The sequence below is a fragment of the Rissa tridactyla genome, chromosome 1, assembly GCF_028500815.1.
Source record: "Rissa tridactyla isolate bRisTri1 chromosome 1, bRisTri1.patW.cur.20221130, whole genome shotgun sequence".
Classification (NCBI taxonomy): domain Eukaryota; kingdom Metazoa; phylum Chordata; class Aves; order Charadriiformes; family Laridae; genus Rissa; species Rissa tridactyla.
In genome coordinates, this window is record NC_071466.1 from 185026304 (window position 1) to 185046634 (window position 20331).

General features: G+C 44.3%; 1 protein-coding gene across 4 annotated transcripts; it reads left to right on the plus strand.

Moving 5' to 3' along the window:
* The first annotated feature begins 11264 nt into the window (after window positions 1-11264).
* Window positions 11265-20055, plus strand: AMIGO2 (adhesion molecule with Ig like domain 2). 4 transcript variants are annotated; one of them, XM_054189114.1, is made up of 2 exons: window positions 11265-11598; window positions 18329-20055. In XM_054189114.1, exon 2 carries the CDS (start codon window positions 18402-18404, stop codon window positions 19965-19967), a length of 1566 nt encoding a protein of 521 aa, XP_054045089.1. In that variant the 5' UTR covers window positions 11265-11598; window positions 18329-18401; the 3' UTR covers window positions 19968-20055. The 4 variants fall into 4 exon arrangements, with proteins under 4 accessions (XP_054045089.1, XP_054045086.1, XP_054045090.1 ...); XM_054189111.1 differs by having other exon boundaries at window positions 11265-11548; XM_054189115.1 differs by having other exon boundaries at window positions 11571-11589.
* Window positions 20056-20331: the final 276 nt, after the last annotated feature.

The following is a 20331-nucleotide window of genomic DNA, read 5'->3' on the forward strand; positions in this document are numbered from 1 at the left end:
CAGTTTCCCACCCAAAAGATCTGTAGAAATGCAAAGATGAAATCATCCTGCAGCTACTGACAGCACTAACCAAACTAAGGAATAAAGAGCCTAGATGACTCGATAGCTTCAGTAAAACTGTTCATACATACTACCTGAGGATGTACTTTGATGTTTGCCTGGGTCCAAGCCACGGGTCACATCACAAAACTCATGAGCAATAAAAGGAAAAAAGAAAACACGCTAGTACTGACTGTTCAAGATGAGAAAGATACCAATGGTCAAAGATGAAAAAGTTGTTCCAATACAAAAAAACCAACTGACTCCCAAAATTTAGTTCTACAAGTTATGAAAATTCCCCTCCGCATTTCTATTGCCAAAAAAGGAACTATTACTAAAAACAGACTCAGATTCCTCCTTGGATCTTCCTATTGTCTCCACTCACACTGGCCTTCGTGTCATCGTACTGAATACTAACATGAATGCAGAAATCAGCACTAGCAAACACAGAGAGAGAGGTATTAATGAATTTATGTGAGGCCAAGAATAACCAGAAAAGATGCCCGAATTGTCGTATCCTTGCAGCTTCTCCCAGTGTGCATGATCATAATTATTGTAGCGATGCCAGAAAAACAGGGAGCTATATTTAAACTCCAAGGAAGGTATTTGGAGTTCAAAATGCTAATCATATTTACGTAGAAAGGGAAGGAAACCTCATAATAACAAACACACAAATTTTATTGGCTTATTTGTGTTCATTAAAATCAGATGCTCTCTGTAGCCAAAAGAACAGGAGCTTACAGCAAGAGAAAAGCAGACTTGGCTGGTTAAAGCACAGCAGTTATTTTACCTCACCATGTGGTGTTTTTCAAGCTTCTAGCAATCAGATGTCTGCCGGAAAAACACGGTCATCTGCGAGGGCACAGAGAGTTGATCAAATAATAAAGGCTTTGTCTGATAAAAACTGATCTAGTTCTAGGGGCAAAAGAGCAAAACTCCTTCCACAGGTTAAAATGGCATCTTATTTCCATCGCTTGTAATGTAGGCTTCCTGTTTAAAGTATTTTACTTAATATTAAAAAACCCCAACATTGCACTGATTTTTTTGTCTGTTTCCTTGAACACAGTAGTTCATACAATAATAAACTAACAAAAACATCAGCTGAAGGCAGATCTGACATTCTTCTGACATCAAAATGTGCTGCTTTATAAATCTCTTCCCTCTGGTTACTTACTGACATGAATGATAGAGATGTGTGTGTCCTGGGCAAAAAAAAAAATGGTAACTTAGATACCATCATGATCTTCAGCAGCCTCAGATTTTGCAGTACATCTGAAATGCCTTATAGCCAAAAATATAGTCCAAGAAAGGAAAAAATAAGATCAGTTCAGGGAACAGTGATAATGACGGGATGGGTTTACCTGAATGAATAATGGATAGAGGGACGTCTATTCTGCTTTGCATTTTTAAAGCTTTTTGAATCAAGCAGGTCAGAAGACTCTGAAGTATCATTTACCAGAATTATCCAATACCTTTTTAACTTCAGTAAAACCTAACAATGTAACTCTTTTTAGGCTGTTGTCAATTAAATGAGCCATAAATGAGGCTATACTGCCTGCTAAGTGAAAGTACCTGCTGAAATTAATTATACCGTAATACCGTTAACACAGCTGACCACAGTCCTCCACACTTAAAGGCCCAAATGGCAGAGATGATGCATGGGATCTCCCACTTGTCCTTCTTCAGGGCCTGGGCACTCTAAGTCCTGTGTTCAGCTGTTCTGTTTCTAACATGGTGCCTCAAGCGAATGAGGCTTATGCAGAGAGGCTGCCTGTCTCCGCACCTGTCTGTCTCCCCAGGGACTTCGAGTTTCAGCCAAACTTGCAGAGAAGTGGAAGTCTTGGACGTAATGGTAGACCTACAAGCTTCATAAAAATAATCGCCCGGGTAAAGGAGAAGTAACAAGCAAATGCTCTGACTGTGGGAAGAAGAACCGAGCAAGTGAACACAAGCTTTTCAGCTCTACTAGAGACTCCATCTGGACAGGACACCTAGCAGATGCTCCAGTCATGTGAAAATCTTCAACTGGAGCTTATAATCAACCGCAAAACACAAAGATAAAAAAAAAAGTTTTCTTGTTTCAGAATCTGGAAGAACTAATTGCTTTTTCAGGACGTTGAAATGAGAATAGAAATGAATCAGGAGGCAGAGAGGCTCGATCTCTACCATATGCCCTTCCACGGTCCCAAACATTTCTGCTTTACTTAATGTTATGAGGGTGGTGGATACACCAATGGCATGTGGAAGTTTTCAATTGCAGCATTTTTTTTGCAAAAGATCAAAAGATGCTTTTCTGCATGTCGTGGTTTAGCCTCAGACGGCAACAAAGAACCACGTGCCGCTCACTCGCGCCTTCCTAATACAGGAAGAATCGTAAGAAAAGGCAAGACTCTTGGGTTGAGACAAAGGCAGTTTAACAGAACAGTAAAGGGAACAGGCAAACAACAACAACACGGATAGGGGAATATACAAACACGATTACGGAACCGCCGCTCGCCGGCCGGACCCGGGACGCCCCAGCCCGCTTTTAAGCAGCAACTTCCCGCCCCCTCCCCCGGCAGCTCAGGGTGGGCGTGGCTCACATGGCATGGAATACCAGGAAAAATTAACCCTATCCCCACCGGAACCAGGACATGCATTATTTACTGAGTAACCATTTTTGAAACATTCTTTTCCTCCACTTTAAAATTGTTCTAGACTTGTCAAATTTTTTCCAGCCACGTTTGAAGTTCAAACGATAAGCTGTTTTGAAATATTTTGAGATTATTCTGAATATGTTAATTTTTTCTCAGTTCTCCATTTTTCAAAACCCAAGCACTCGGACACCATCAGCCATCCAAATACCACAAGCGTATTGGAAACGAATCCTTACGAATAGAGACCATAACCTCAACTGTGTACATTGATAAGGATATATATTACATTCTTGACATTTACTCTTAATAAAAATGTATTCATTTATACACAGGCATTAATTGCTATATTGAAATAGGGCAATACTGTCAGGTCCACAATTTGGTCTCATAACTCTTGCCAGGCTATATGCCTCAAAACACAGCCAAATAAAAAACAACATAGTTATTTCAATGAGTCTTGCCCTTCATAGAGATAACAGGGTTTAAAGAGGACTCTTAGGCATGCCTTAGTATGAAACTTAGCCCAGAACAGACACTGATGCTGACTTTTACCTCAGTACAAGACACAAGCCAGACCAAGAGAGTAGGACAGGGAATTCCAGTTTCTGCAAACACAAATAAACTTCCGAGCAAACTGCGCTGAACAACATTGAGATCATTTCAGTCCTGAAATCTAAAGATCAGGAATAAGAAGAGAAAGGTTCTCTTCAAAATCTGAAGTGGGTCAGAGGCATGCTCAGCGTCAGAGGCCACCCCAGCCCTCCCGCAGGCGCTGTAAATGAGAAGGCAACGCATGGTCATTATGGAGACATGTTGCTGCGTTGGACCGTGCTGGTTTATGGACCGTTTATGGCTGTAACAGAAAAAATGAGCCGCACATTGAACTCAACTCTGCATGTAAATGAAATTCTGTTCTTACGGTAACCCTTGCTGATTTCAAGATGCATGGTTATAAATAATGGGCAACGTGTCCTTTTATTTCCAGCCCATATATTGCCAAAAGAAATAAGCAGGGAAGCTGCATTCATGTCCAGGATCACAGTGCCAGTTCCTGACAGATTTTTTCCTTATATCCTTTTGTTTGGGTTTTTTTGTTGGTTTTTTTTTCAAAAAGTGACTAACGATAATGGATGGTTGTGCTTATGCCTGTTATTAGTTGAAGCAGTCAGAGCAGTTTCAGCCTGGATTCATATGGATCATAGAAACCTTTGCAAAGTAAGTGTTGTTCACCAAAGTAATATACAATTTCATTTCTTTCCTATGTAGTTTTCCTATGTTATTTGGCAACTGCTTGCTAAATGCCAGTAGTAAAATACCTGCTTTAAAAAGGACACAGGCTGGGGGGGAAGGCGTCATAGTAATTGTTAGGAGCTTCAGTTTGTTGTTTTATAAAAGGTAAAAATATAACATTACTTCACATCTCCCAAGGAGTATTTCTGGTGCCTTGCAGCCATGACGCATTATCATGAGGAGTTATAGACCTGTAACCGCCTTTTGCAGAAATTTGTGTGCAGAAAACTGTCTGTCCTTTGCAGCTGTGTAACTACACCCCCCCTAGGGCAACCTCCCAGCACTGCTGTACGTAGTGTCTACTTATCAGCTTGGAGGGTCCTGTGGCACCATGCGCTGGGGTTCCATGTGCTCGTCACAGAATGGGGGCCCATCTCTGGCACCTTGAGTCACACCACAGAATCACAGAATGGCAGGGGTTGGAAGGGACTCTGGAGATCATCTAGTCCAACCTATGAGGAGAAAGAGATGCAGAGGAAGGCTGCAGGTGGGGACTGACCTCACAGACAGGCTTTTTTATTACTTTTTTTTTTCCTTCTATGCAATTCACCATCTCCTGTACTCTCTCCCACTCTATGAGTCCAGGCACCAGGGACATTCACCTGACAGACCACGCTTAAGACTGACCATTCATGATCTGCCATATCCAGCATGTGGAGTCTTGGAGAGGGAGAGAAACTGTGCAGAAGATCCACGAAAAAAAAGCATGAGGGGGAGCAGAAGCCAATTAAATGAGTCACACGCTCACTACGAAACACCTCACGGAACCCCCTCAGTCTCCTACCAATGCTGCATATCCACAGAATGGGTTTGCACTATACCTCCTGAGAAGTGCAGCCACTGTGGTGCAGAGAAGCCTGTTGCTGTACCCGTGAACAATTAAAGTCAAGAGGGTGAGATTGCCCATCTTTCTTTTCCTTATGCCTGATATTGCAAATTTAGAGATTATTCACAATACTTCTTATATTGCCATTGGCTAGTATTCAAGTTTTAATAAAAAATCCACTTGCATCTTCTCTCTTTAGATGTTGACACAGACAGGTGTACTCTTCGCTGGGTTAAAAACTGGCTGGATGGACGTGCCCAGAGAGTTGTGATTAATGGAGTGAAATCCTCTTGGTGGCTGGTCACCAGTAGTGTCCCTCAGGGCTCAGTTTTGGGGCTAGTTTTGTTTAATATCAATGATCTGGATGAGGAGATTGAATGCACCCTCAGTAAGTTTGCAGATGACACCAAGCTAGGTGGGAGAGTTGATCTGCTTGAGGGTAGGAAGGCTCTACAGAGGGTCCTGGACAGGCTGGATCGATGGGCCAAGGCCAATGGGATGAGGTTTAATAAGGCCAAGTGCTGGGTCCTGCATTTCGGTCACAACAACCCCAAGCAACGCTACAGGCTTGGGGAAGAGTGGCTGGAAAGCTGCCCAGCAGAGAAGGACCTGGGGGTGCTGGTGGACGGCCAGCTTAACAGGAGCCAGCAGTGTGCCCAGGTGGCCAAGAAGGCCAACAGCATTCTGGCTTGTATCAGGAATAGCGTGGCCAGCAGGAGCCGGGAAGTGATCATGCCTCTGTACTTGGCACTGGTGAGGCCTCACCTCGAGTGCTGTGTTCAGTTCTGGGCCCCTCTGTACAAGAGGGACATGGAAGTGCTGGAGCGTGTGCAGAGGAGAGCTACCAGGTGGTGAGGGGTCTGGAGACCAGGGCATATGAGGAGAGGCTGAGGGAGCTGGGCATGTTTAGCTTGGAGAAGGGGAGGCTAAGGGGAGACCTCATTGCCCTCTACAACTACCTGAAAGGAGGTTGGAGAGAAGTGGGTGTTGGCCTCTTCTCCCAAGTGAATAATGACAGGACCAGAGGAAACGGTCTGAAGTTGCGGCAGGAGAGGTTTAGATTAGATATGAGGAAGAATTACTTTACTGAAAGAGTGGTCAGGCCCTGGAACAGCCTGCCCAGGGAGGTGGTTGAGTCACCATCCCTAGAGGTGTTTAAGAAACGTCTAGATGTAGCACTTCAGGGCATGCTGTAGTGGCAGAGATTGTAGGTTGTCTGGTTGGACTCGATGATCTCAAAGGTCCTTTCCAACCATGAAGATTCTATGATTCTGTGATTCTATGATTCTATGTTATTTTAGAGTTATTGCAGTAACTCACTACAGCCTTTTATACCACAAAATGAATCTGGTGTTCTAAAAAGCTTTCCTGCTTTTATTTTGGTTGTATGAGAGACATATGGTCTCTCAAGAAATAAGTAATGCCTGACTCCATTCAAAATCACCTTTTGAAGTCCATCAGCAAAGTTTATTTGCATGAAGAACTGCATTTTAAAGGTTAGGTTACCTACCTGTTATCATAGAAAAGCTATCTTACTGCTTTAAAAGAGACTGCTTAAGGCCATGAGAAATTACTTTCCCAAATGTTCATACTATTAAAGGCTAAATTCACTGAACCAATAACTTTCTGTTAATTTGTAACATTTTCTCAAGTGCTGCCTTTGGAATAGAAAATGAAAATAAATTATCCTTCGGTGCTTAACAATGCCTTCCTTGCATATAAATGTGCTCCAAAGACTTGAAGACTGCTTAATATCTCTGGGTGTATTTGAGCTCTGCAAACTCTAAGACTTAGAGACCCTAAAAATCCACAAGGACACACAAGCTACTGACACTTACCTCGGCTGTTTCTAAACTTCTAGATTTCAATGGCCAATCTAGCTCAAAATAAGAATGCATCTCAGAATGCTCATTTGCTTTTCATAACACCTATGAAACACACCTGCGGATGGTGAATACCTCAGTTCAAGCTCTTTCAGTGTTTTAGAAATCATCCGGGACATAAACTGTAAGTTATACACAAACTGGATGGCACCAGCACACAGCAAGGAGACCCTTAAAGTAAATTAATTTGATTAAGAGAGACACTTAAGATGTATCTGCTGATCTTTTTCCCATCTTCAGTCTTAGAGATCATTGAGATAGCAAAGACACCAGAGAGGACTGCAAGAGATAGCAAATCTGCCAAACTGAGGAACTGATATTTTGGGTACTAAAGAGGCATTTGAATGAAGAAAGGGCAAGAAGTCAGGGCTAAATCAATAAGTACAAGTAGTAAAAAGCTTTTTGTCCTGAAGTACAGTAAACTGTAATGAGAACAACTTGACGCTCTCTGCTCTGGCTCACTGTTCTACAGTACTTACCAGCTGGTGGCAATTCTGAGGACAGAATGGGGAAAGGTGGCACTGGTGGACAGGTGATACTCCATGTCCCTTTGAATACCCCCTCCAGACCTGCAGATCTATAAAACTGAAAATAAGGAGCAATAGAATAGCAATAGAAGAGTGACAAAGAAAAGGCAGTTCTGAATGTCTAAGGATGGGGGGCGAGGAACCACTTGCCCAGGTAGGGAATGAGTATAATCTTCCCACATCCCACACACTGGGCTAAAGAATCAGTCTCTTTATTTTCTTTATGCTTAGTCTAATGAATAGTATTCATTCTCATGTGGGAGTAAAAAAAAGGAGCTTTTCAGCAGAAAAAAAAAAAGAAGAAAAGATGCTGAGCCCTTGGAGACTGAGCAGCCTGGTGAACAGTGTCCTGGTAGAACAGAAGAGCTGGGCTTAGGGCCCAGCTTCAAACTACTCGTAAAACAGAGTCAAAAAGAGCAATTACAACTCTCAGGTGACAGTTCTGCTCATCATCTGACATACACCAACAGCCTTAAAACCCAAATCTGCCACTGCCACCCCTGCCAGACCTGCGTTTTCTTCTCTTCATCGCCTGAAGCACCACAGGATTTGATCCTCAAGCTCCCCAGACAGGACAGCAGTCATGTTCTGTTTCAGGGCATGCCAAAAGCATTAGAGCTTTGACAGGACCAAGCATCTGTGCTTATTTCTCACACCAAAGCCCAGGCAGGATCCATGGACCCAGTGTTCTCTGCTAGTTGGTCCACTAGGTGTCAAAGTTGTTTGGTTTACACTTTATTCATAATACAGTGTCAGCTACCACTTTCTTCTATACCATGACTGGGTACTTGCAAACTGATGTTTAAATCCTCAGCTTGCTCCCCTGCCTTCCTCTGGGGGTTCAGAGCTCGTGCACTTGGGACTGCAGCCCATGTCTCCCAGTTCACTGAAGCACCCTAACCGCCAGACTGGACTTACACTGAAACAGAATTAATTCAGGACCAAGAGAGAGGAATCACAAAAAGGAAGATGGGTCTCTAACCCTTTTTGCTGTGTGCTATCTAATGGCTATAATGTTTCTAACCAGAACTTAAACTGGAGACTGGAAATTATTCTTCCTCCAGGAGCATGATGGCAGAAAACCCATGCCCTTGCCAGAAGCAGCGTGTAAGAGGAGAGGAAGAGGGTATTCCTTTCTTTCAATATCCTCCTCTTAATTAGACCGTAGTCCAGCAGTTACATCGCTTGCTTATGAAGGGACTGTAAGCTCCCTGAAGCCAAGGTGAATAAGGATCCTGCTTCTGAAAAAAAAGTCCTTTAATGATCAATTTAATAACATAACTGTAAGAAAATTGCTGTTTTACTAAAACGAGTTCTTTTTGAAGATACTAGAGGCATCTCTGTATTTGTGGGGGCTTTCAAGAGCACAAGAGAAATATTGTTATTAAAAGCCCTTCTCAAGCCCCATCTGTTTGGCGCTGCACAGGACATGAAAACAAGAACTGAAAAGCTTTCACTCTAATAGATAGTTTGGTACAGGGGCTAGGAAACACAGGCTGGATCCTGATGGTTTTGGAAGAAGGAGACAGCTATCAGCAGTTCTCTGCAATAAAAATCTCTACTGGTGATGCCAGAAACCTTACATTTGTACAGATTATCAAGACAAAGGTTTCACGTCCTAATTAACGTACTGTCAGCCTCACACAGCTTGTGTCCATGTATGATCAACAGAGATTTTGGATAGTGCTGTGGTTTCACATCAGCACTATTTGGTAGAAGAAAGCTAATTACCGATTGCTCCCATGCAAATTAGATTTTAAAAAACAATATTCCTTGTAATTTAGTATGTAACAAGTGACTAAAGCACCTTTATGTTGTGAAATAACACAATGAACTAGATTGCATCATGCCATGAGTAAACTTGTCAACATTCAGTGGGGACGAAGAATTGCTGGGCTTACGACCAGCTGTTTCCAGATTTGCAGGAATCCTGTGGTTCTGAACTTGTTTCAGACCGTTCGATGCATCCCTTGATCACGATTTCTCTGCAAAGTCTGCTTATTGGCAGATGGCCTCTATCTGTAAGCTGAGCAGCTCATGTAAGGATCATCACAACTCACAACAATTTCTTGAGCATCTGGGCCCTGAGATCTCCAACATAAAAAGCAAATCCCAGACAGCCTTAGCGAGAAAAATAAAATTGGAAAACAAAATTCTTATTGCACTTCACTGTGATTTGGGTCCTGTCTTCCCCAAAGTAATTATCAGTATGTCCAGATCTCATGGCTGGAATCTAAACAACTTGGCTACAAGCAGTACCGTCACTTTGCATCTCCCAGTGCTCCACACTTATTACCGAGGTCTGAAGAAGCTGTAATTAATATTGTTAGCATTTTAAAACCAGTTTAGTTTAAAGAAAGCGTGCAAAATACAAACGGACATGTGCTCCATATGCTACTGCAGACAGAATTTCATTCCATAAGTAGGTCTTCAAGAAGAATTCAGGCTCAACATTTTCAGTTTTGACAGCAGGGGACAGAGACTAAAAAAGTTATTACCATCTTCCTCAGATTGTATTGGCAATGTGATCAACTTAAATTTCACCCGATATTTTGATACATCGAGGCAACTAGAAAAGTTTAATGGTTTAGTCTAAATGAAGACAACAAGCTTCTTTAAACAAATGAATATTCCAATAGAAGCTCTGAAACCAATCAATGTTGAATCAATAGCCTGGAGATTAAAATTACTTCACTGGTGTATCACCCAAATGCACAAAAATGCAGAAATTCAACACAAAATAAGAATGATGAATAAAAAGCTGGATTTTTGTGATAAGGTAGCACTCAAAAAGTCTTTGAAATCAATAGCAGTATCACCCATGGCTCACTGGACTTCAATCTATATTGAATCACATCTTTAACAGATACCTTGTACCATACTAAAGAATTTTAGTTTGCCTGTAGCATGGATTTTAGGACAAGAAGGAACCCTAGAGCATTATATGCAGCCACGAACTCTCATATTAAAAGTCACTTTGCTATGTGCACTTGGAAGAAAAGTGTGATTTACAGCAGCTTTAATACACAAGCCCTGTTGCTGAGAATTATTCTATAAACTGTATGCCTGGATGACAATAAATCCACAATCTCTGTTATTTGCTAAACTAGCCCCTGTTCAGTTTCAGTCTTTAAATGTAGGGTACTCTTAAATTATGGTGGGAATGTAGTGAGAAACTTCGCTGAGCGGGGGGTTAAAATCAGTGTGTAACAGAGGGAAGTGTGTTCTCAGGCTTTCAGCTGCAGCTTTGCCTCTTCCTGGTCGTGCTTCCCCACTTGCAGCAGCTCTCCCACAGATCCCATGGTCAAGACAAGCCGGGTACACGGCGATTAACTTTAGATAGCCCCCTGTATCATTTGATAGACTCTTATTCTCATCAAAGCCCAGTTTACCCCCGAGCCTCCGTGGGGTTTTGATCATTTAATTAACTGGAGGACTGTTTCCCACAGCTAACACAATGCCGTTTAAATTTATCTGCCCCTTAACGAACACCCTGCGGTTCCTTCTCCGCGCACGGGGAGTTTTGATGCATTTCACGGGGATTGCATCTTCCGCTGCGCCCCCCCCACCCCCTCCTCGAAAACCCTGAATCCCCCGTGGCGGCTGCAGAGCCCGGGCTGCCTAACCCCCCTCACACACACACACACCCCCCCCCACACACACACACCGCCATCCTCCCCAGGCGGGTTCGGGGCTGCTTTCGACCGGGAAGAGGGGCTGAGCCCAGCCGGGGGGGGCAAGCTCTGCCCTGGCTCGGCGGGGGCAGCGGCGCAGTGAGGAGCGGAGCGGGGCGGAGCAGCGGGCGCGCACACACACACACCCCCACACACACACAAACACACCCCCCCCACACACACACACACACCCACACACACCCCCGCCGGGCCGCGGATCCCTGGGGAGGCGAGGGGCGGAGCGGGGGCAGGCGATGCGCTCCTCCCCTGGGGCACCGACGGCTCCGTCCCGTTGCCGCGGAACCCCCCGGGAGCGCGTCGGGGCGAAGCGGCGTTGGGTCCGGCGCTGAGCGGCGGGGGAAGGTGGGGGGAACCGCGAGGGCGGAGGCAGGAAGGGATAAAAACGCCGGCGCTGCTGTGACCGGGAGTCTCCTGCCCTCCCTCCTCACCCGCCGCCGGTACCGGGCTCCGGGCCTCCGCTCCACCCCCGAGGGACAGCGGGCTCATCACTGCCTGCGCCCGCCGGGGAGCGCAGCGGAGCCGCTGCCGCCTTCTCGGCGGCCCCCGGTTTCCCCGGAGCGGAGCGGAGCGGAGCATGCGGGGCCGGGGCTGGCGGCGGCGGCGGGGCCGGCATCGCGCTCCCCGGACATGAAGCGGCCGCCGGGAGCTCCAGGTAACGCTGCCCGGCGGGGTGGCGGAGCGGACATCCCCCCGGTATCCCGGGTATGGCGGGCGGGCAGGCAGGGTCCGGAGGGGCAGGAGACGGGGAGGAGAGGGGCCGCCGGAGCCAGGGGCAGCCGCGGGAGCCCCTGTTCCTACCTCCGCCGCGGAGCGGAGCGGTCCTGCCCGGGGAAGGCGCTCAGAGACCCCCTCGAGGGGTTGGGGGGGCGAGGCGAGGGGACGGCGCGGTGCCCGTGGGTGCCCCCGGTCCGATGCCGGCTTAGCCCGCCCGGCCGCCGGGCTGGCCGAAAGTTTGCCCTCCGCCGACCCTCCAGTAGGGATCTGGGGGCTGCATTCCCCATAGGGAGGCTGCAAGGAGCCCCCCCACCCCGTCTTAGGCAAGGGGGTTTCTCTGAAGTTTAGCCCGTCAGAGAAGCTTTTGGAGGCGGTGAGGATCCTACGCTGGGCAACTAAACTTTCGTAGGATCTGGCATTGCTTGGAGACTGGTTACTGATACCGTAACAGGCACTGCCGCTTATCATTGCGGATTTTTCTTAATTATTTGCTGATCTCCTTAGCAACTGAAGTCATTAGCGAGGTTTAAGCTAGGGTACAGCTTTATTTACAAAATAACATGGCAAAAAAGATGCATTGTTGGTTCACTGGTGCATATTTCCCTTGTACTCTCTGAAGAGGGGTAAAAGCTGCGGAGTGTTGACTTCATGGAGCTGGTACTGCCATAGACAGACTGCTGATGATTAGTCCAACTCAGGCTCTGAAGTACGTCACCCAGTTGCTCATCTATGTCTCAGTTTTCTTTAAGCCAAATGAGTTATCATGGGTGCAAAAAAAAATAAATAAATCTGTCTTCAGAGAAATTCAATATTTAGTGAGGGATGAGTGGGAGAAGGTAGTTTTAGCTGGCTCAAGTTACTAGGACAAATTCATCTCTAATTCAGCACTATTGAGGTTGGGCCAGGTGCTGGCCAGAGAGACCGCTCCATTTGCCAGACTGACCTCAGGATCAGCTTGCTGCAAAGGTGATGTAAAGCCATTTTTTTCATCATTGTTAGGTCCTGCATCACGCAGAGCTTAGCCCAGTTCAGGGATTTAGTCCAGTGTATCCAGACATCACCCAGATGTAGCTCACCAACAGTCTCTGCTGTCCGATCCATCATGTCACTAAATCTCATGGATTACGATAATCCAGATCTGCTCAGTCAGAAATGCTGAGCACAGCTGTCAGGCAGATTTGATGCAGAGAGTGCCTTTCCCACTCAGGAGTGATAAAAGCAGAGTAGAGCCTGGAGATTGGAGTGAGGTGGCCACTACGGGGATATTTCCTCTGACAGCATCCCCAACGCACACACACAAGGAATGGAAGTTTACGCAGACCTTCCTTATAAGTGTAGCATTTTAAAAGATTAATTATGTGGGATGCCACTAGTCTGTAATTAATGGCTATGTCATGTACTTAAGCAGGATTCATAAAGTTAGGATTAAAAGCATGAATAATTGTACTTGTGTAATATTGTTGTTATAAATTAATATAACCCCATTCTAACAGTCACTTTTTTCTCCTGAGTTCATGAGGAAAGCTTTGTCAAATGCCATGACAAAAATAAAAAGAAGGGCTGTGAAGAAACATTCTTGACACCTGAGCCATCACCGTTTCATTTCATGTTTTATGTATTTAACTAATACCGCCCTGATTCGTCTGATATGTAGACTGGTAAGAGGGGAGAGCAACTGTGTGGGCATTGGAAGTCAATGGGAAGGCACAAAGGTGCGTGAGTGACCTGTGGGCTGGCGAGACGGGGGGACAGAGGAGTCAGAGGAGACAGGCACAGGAGATGTGGCACAAGGGAAAGAGCTAGGAAATGTAGAAACAATGTGGATCTTCTGGAGGGTGGACTGAGACCTGTGATATATTCTAGCGTTTGAGCGCTCTAGAGGCTCGGCAGTATTCCTGCAGTAGTACAGGGGACTTGTGTGCAAATACTTGTATTTTCACTGTGCAGAAACTGCCAGCCAGATGTGGGACTATTTAAATCATCAGTGTACAGGAAGATGTTATTCCTACTGTAAAGCATTTATCAATCCAGTTTGTTCAACGTTGAAAAGACTAATGGTAGCATTTGCAAAAGTATTCAGGTGACTTGTGATTCCCAGTTCACTGCTTAAATTAAGAGATGTGCCACATAAGGATGTTTTAGCAAAGTCTCAAATGAACCGTGAGAGATGACTTGGTGTACAGGTTTCCCTGGAAGAAACAGTAATAAGCCTGAAGGTACTTAGAGGAGAAGAGAAAGCTGGTATAGAGATTATTAATGTAGCATGAGTGGGAGAAAGAGCCCAGAGAAAGTGGAAATGAGTGTTTAGGATATTAGTTGATCTTGCAGTGATAACTGATGGTGGTGATGTTTATGGTTGCCCAGCATTCCCCTTTTCCATAAGCAGCTCTAGGTTCTCATTGCTTTTTTTTTTTTAAAAAAAAAAAAAAAAGAAACAAAAAAACCCCAACCAAACAAAAAAACCCCAACAAACACACACATGAAAAAGATCAAATCCAGGAGACAAATCCTCAGCTTCTCTAGAAGTTGATCTGTCAATTGAGCTGTTCCTGACAACAGAAGATATTCCCTATTATATGAAGATATGTCCTGCATTTCTTCTCAAACAGTTGAGAAGCATGGGCACCATTACCGCACAGATGATTCATCTCAGGGAGTACTGTGTTTTTGGCAGTGAACTTAAAATATCACACTTTAGCACCATAAAGAAATGATTTCTTTGAAAAGAATTCAAGTACAAAACTCCTAACCATGCCCTTCACTTTACTATAAATCAAAAAACCTATTTACCCAGCTCATTCAGAAATAGTGGTGAAGTACTTAGCCAGAGTCTGTTGGCACATGTTAGCGGATAGTATTTAATAGCAATATCTCTCTTGAGATACGTAATATTGGAGTTTGTAAAGTAGTACATTTCTAAGACCTGAAGTAATGTTTTTTGGGACGAAACAAAATGCCACTTTTTAATATGAGGATGATTGTAGGCTTTGTTCTTCCTTGCCACATAACATGTACACATTACTAACCTGCATAAATGTTTATGCAGTCATTTTGAAGAAGTTCAAGTGATCACATAGGTTATGAATATTTATACTGAGCGTGCTTGGCTTTGCAGACCATCCTGTGTAATTTATGCAGATGTTTTTGGGAACACAGGTTGAGGGGCAAGTTGCAGCTCGACAGTCCTACTCTCCAAAAGGGAAAGAACCTGTTGGGAATGTAGGCACTCCGCTGTGAGTTGGGCATGGCAAGGAATGTTTCTACTTGTCAGGGTACCCTCGAAATAGCCTTGTGTGGCCCATGGTACATTTATGATGTCTGTAATTTGGATTTGTGTCGCCAGGCAAAGCAAGTTATCTGAAACAGTTCTCATTTGGCAACCTGAATGAGCTTCGGAAATGCACAACCCAGTTTTCAGCCCTTGCAGGGGTTTTGTGCTCCTTAGAACTCAAAGGTATTGTGCTGATTTACACTAGCCACTGATCTGCCTTTGGGATTTGGTTGCAGACTAGCTCAGAGAATCTGGTGAGATAATTGTAGGTATGGACAGAAACAAATGTTCAAGGCTATTTAGGCTATTTAAACTTGGTAACCCTTCCAAAACTGAGCATTGACCTAGTACGTCCCATTTGGAGTATCTCCAGGATCACAGTTATATTCAACATAGGAACATTCATCTTTTTGCAAGTGCAGTGGCATTAAAAATCAGATTACATAGGCTGCAAAATCAGACATATAAATATTAGTGGGAAAGGCAACCTATGCAACAGCGGTTTGTCTCCCATTTTGTGGATGCTTTATAATAATTCACTTCTCACGCACATGGTTTTATGGTATGCAGTTTTCATATATCTTGCTTCATGCAACATACTAAACAAATGAGCAGTTATTAAATTATGTTTTTCGTATGTCAGTGTGTTTCCGTTGTGCCTTATGTACTGCCTGCCATACAAATCCACACTGAGGTACAGAATTACTTCCTCACGGTCATTTCTATAATGCTTTCACAGGTCTCACCCTCTAAAAAAATTTGTATCTATTAATTGTTGCCATAGCAAAACCAACTAAGGTAGGTGCTTAGAACTAGTTCAAAAAATAATTCCTCTGGGTTCCTAACCTCCCACTGAAAACCCCATGCAGTTAGATACTTCAGTAGGATCTAAAAGCCTAGAAGACATTATGAATCTCGACATTAAGCTTTTATTCTAATCAATTCATTTATTTTTACAATATTCCTATAGTTAGGATCACGTTGCTATATCCCTTTTATACGCAGGGAAGAAAGGAGAAGCCTTTACAGTCAGAAGTGCCTGATAGAGCATTTTGACTCTCAGCACTTCTTGAGATCAGTCCCTCCCAAACTTAATACACAGAGGTTCCTTATTTTCTAACTCTCAAGCTGGTGACTGTAACATGTTACTTATTTTCTAACAGTCACTAGTTCACATAATTTGCCTGATCTCACAGGAATTCTGTGTCAGAGGCTAGGATATGCCCCGCTTCTCAGGTGTAGGCATTTACTCAGCCCTTGATGTAATCACCCTTTCTTTTTCCTATTCTTCCTCAGATAGTGGGAGGAAAGGTTCTGGGGAAGAAATCAAGCAATCGTGTAAGTAAGGACTGTATATAAAATCTAGAGCAGTGCAGAAAACCTTAATTCTGACACTTTAATTTTTGAGCAATTGACTTGGCAGCCTTGCTATTCTCTCAATATAGTTTTTTGGGAAACTTTAAAGCCAAAGTGTATATAAATTCTTGTGAAAGGTGAATTTTCCCATCCTGCTGCCTTCATATTTCTTCTTTTAATGGGTCATTAGAAGGTTCAGCTTTTAATATTCATAGCGCACCCTCTACCACTTGACTCAAGAGTAGCAGATTTGTCAGCAGAGGACAGCAGCCTGCCAGATTGGCAGAGGGTTAGAGAGGAGGGGAATAAGGAACTGGGGGGAGAAATGGAAATTAGTGCAGTTCACATATATCAATTAATTGCATAGATAATCTTAGATTCATAAGTAGCAGATGCAAATTGTCCAGAGAAGTGTGTTCTAAGGTTCACCTCTCGAAACTCTTGTCTCTCTTCTGCTTAACCCTCTTGCCCCTCTTCTGCTTAACCTTCTTGCCCTTTACACCTTCCCCATCTGCTTTTCCAGTCTTATATGCCTCATCTGACTTCTGCACCCTCGCTGCCTGCGAACTACCTCCTCCTCAGTTGCTTCATTAGTAATGATGATGATGCTCCATTAGCATTGTCCTTCCCTGGTTCTGCCCTTCCCCCCCTGTGCATCTCTTATCCTCCTTTTACCTCTCTCCCCTTCTTTGGCTCCTTCTCTGCCTTGCTGTCCTCCACCCTTTAGGTCTTGGTTTTAATGTTTCTGTGTTCAAGACTCATCCTTTCTTCATCCATCTTGCCTCATCAGAGAATACAACTTCTCCTTTTACTTTGCTTCTGTCCATTTGAGGTTGCTGCTCTCTCCTCCTCCCCGCTGCCCGCAGGCAGTCTCCCAGCTCCTGGCCATGGCCACCAGCAGCAGCGCAGGGCAGACATTGCGGGGGTTTGTCCTGCTCAGATGCTGTACCAACGGGTGGGTGAGATGATGGGAGAAATGAGTATGAGGTTAATATGTGGGAGCTGAATACCGCGTTTGAGCTGTGAAGGGGTGGGGATAATCAATGCATATGGGTTCACCTGGGAATTCACTGACAAACTCTCAACAGGTATCCAGGGAGAGCAAGAGTGAACAGAAGTGTTCATTACCCTGCTGTGGATGTGAGCATTTTGTTAGAAGATGGCAAAAAGCATATGCCTTGGCACGAATCGCTACCCTGCCAAATGTTATGTCCCTGCTTCAAACCATAGTGACACTAAAATATTCTCAGAACAGAGAATATTTGGTTAGGTTTTTTCTTACTATTTAAGTATGAGCAAAATATTTTTTTTCCTTTGCTAAGTTTTGAGAAATGTCTGACTCATTCTTACTGAAAGTTCCCAAAAACTTGTGCCTGAGGTAGGTACCAGGCATAGAAAATTTTCTCCTCGACAGTTATTTTGGCAAAGGTAGAAGTACCAGAACACAAAATATTCCAATTGGACATCTTGAATAACTTTAAAAATAGGCTGTTGCTACCTGAACTATCAGTTACTGAATTAAAGAAAGGGAAAAAAAAAGAAGAAAGACATTCATATGACATTTAAAGCTAAGTAGTCTGAGAAAATTCTTTGCTTGAAAATGTGTGACATTTTCTGATTGGAAAGAAACACATGTTGAAACTGCTCCCCACTAGAGAAGAAAATAGAATTTTTGGATGAGCATTTTTCTTTCCTGTACCAGAAGTTTTCTGTCTGGGTTGGTTTGGAAACAGATAGGGGATGCCATTGCCCAGTCATGTCCCGCAGAGGAATGTTTCTGATTCATTTTTTTTATGAACTGTCAGAAATTGCATTCCTTGGCCCAAGATTGATGAACAGCTGCATTGTTTTTGAAGAGAAGACGTATAATATCTGTAGTGTGAATATTTACACATGGGTGCAGAATTTCATGTTTACATAAAAACTAACGTTAAGCTTACATCACCTAAGAACAACTAGATTTTATAATTAACCATATGAAACATTAAGGATTAATTCCCTGTATTTTCTCAAAAGGCATGCATAAGGAATCAGGCAGGGTATGAACCCTAAATGTTAACGTGCTGTACCTCTGTATCCCTCTTTCGACAGCGATTAGTGCAAAGCTAACTGCACTTATAATCTGTGGCGAGGAGCGCTGGGAGACAGCTAAGAGACAGTGACAATGTCTTTAAACTGGCGGACGATTCCTACTCGACTTGGAGTTTTTAAAGCGAACTGCAAAGGACTGGCATGCCTCTTGGTCTTCATGGTGAGCGTTTGTGGCAGTGCCCCGGGGATGTGTCCGACAGCCTGCATCTGTGCCAGCGATATCGTGAGCTGCACCAACAAGAACCTCTCTCGGGTGCCAGGAAATCTTTATAAATGTATGAAAAGGCTGGATCTGAGTTATAACAGAATTGGGTTTTTGGAGCCTGAATGGGTCCCAGTGCTGTTGGAGAAACTGAACACTTTAATAATCAATCATAATAGCATTAGCAGCATTAACACTGGAAGCTTTTCCACAACCCCAAATCTGAAGTACCTAGACTTGTCCTCCAACAGCCTGAAGACGCTGGGCAGCCCCGTGTTTCAGGAGCTGAGGGCGCTGGAGGTTCTCCTGCTGTACAACAATCAGATAACACAGATAGAGTCTTCAGCCTTCGGAGGATTGTACAAATTGCAGAAACTGTACTTAAGCTATAACTTGCTCTCGCATTTCCCACTGGACTTGTACACTGGAAAACATAAGCTGACAGACCTTGTGTTGCTGGACGTTTCCTTTAATCACATCCAGTCGATGCCTATTCAGCGCCTGAGTTCAGTGCCGGCCAAACATCTTAGCGGAATTTATCTTCATGGCAACCCATTTTATTGTGACTGTACGCTGTATTCCATGCTAATCTTCTGGTATCAAAGGCACTTCGGCTCAGTGGTGGACTTCAAAAGTGAGTACACCTGTTTGTTGCGATCAGACCCCAGAGGTTACAATAAACTGCCTTTACTGCATGACAACTTTCTGAATTGCTCCGAAAGCACCGTCAACAGCTCTTTCCAAGCCTTTGGGTTTATTCACGATGCCCAGGTTGGCGACAGGCTGATTGTACACTGTGACAGCAGAATCAGCGATGCGGGCACGCACTTTGTTTGGGTTAGTCCGGACAATAGATTGCTGGAGCCAGACAGGGAGACCGACAACTTTAAGGTGTTTCGTAACGGCAGCCTGGAGATAACAGATGCCCAGCTGGAGGACTCAGGGCTGTATTCCTGCATCGCAATAAATAAGAAAAGACTATTAAATGAAACCATAGAGGTTAGAATAAATGTTAGCAATTTCACCGTGAACAGGTCCCACGCTCATGAAGCATTTAACACAGCTTTTACCACCCTTGCTGCCTGCGTGGCCAGTATTGTTTTAGTACTGCTGTATCTCTATCTGACCCCCTGTCCGTGCCAATGTAAGGCGAAAAGGAAGAAGAGGAAGCTGAACCAAAGCGGTGCCCACTCATCCATACTGAATTCCACGCCGCCGCAAGAGCTGCCGGCCGACGAGAAGAAGGCTAGCACAGGTAAACGGGTGGTTTTCCTGGAACCCGTGCACGAACCAAAACACAGTCAGAATGGGAAAGTAAAACTGTTCCCTAATGACAATGTCATTGCTGAGAGTATCTTGAAAACTACTCGAACAAAATCCGATTCTGATTCTGTCAACTCCGTGTTCTCAGATACACCTTTCATGCCATCCACTTAGTTTGCTGCCTGTGTTTGTATCGTGCAGTTACGTTTCTGAATACCTCCTTCGCTTGTAGCAACCATCGGGAAAAAAACAATAAAAAGAGAGAAAAATGTTTTAAAAAACACATCTGTTGTCAGTCCTTGAACCGTGTCTCCTTTCTCTGTGAGTGCAGGGCCGTGTGACAGTGTTATCTTGTTGGGGGAAAGCAAAAAGCGTGGCGTGAATGTGAATGTTTTCAGTGCAAGCTCAGCCTTGGCTTTTACTCTCTGGTCCATACATAGCAATTTCTCATGCGTGTTTAGAGCTGCTTTCGGTGCATACAGCTGACTTTTCAGAGGCAGAGGCTGACCCCTATAAAACGCTCTCAGTCGTGCTGATA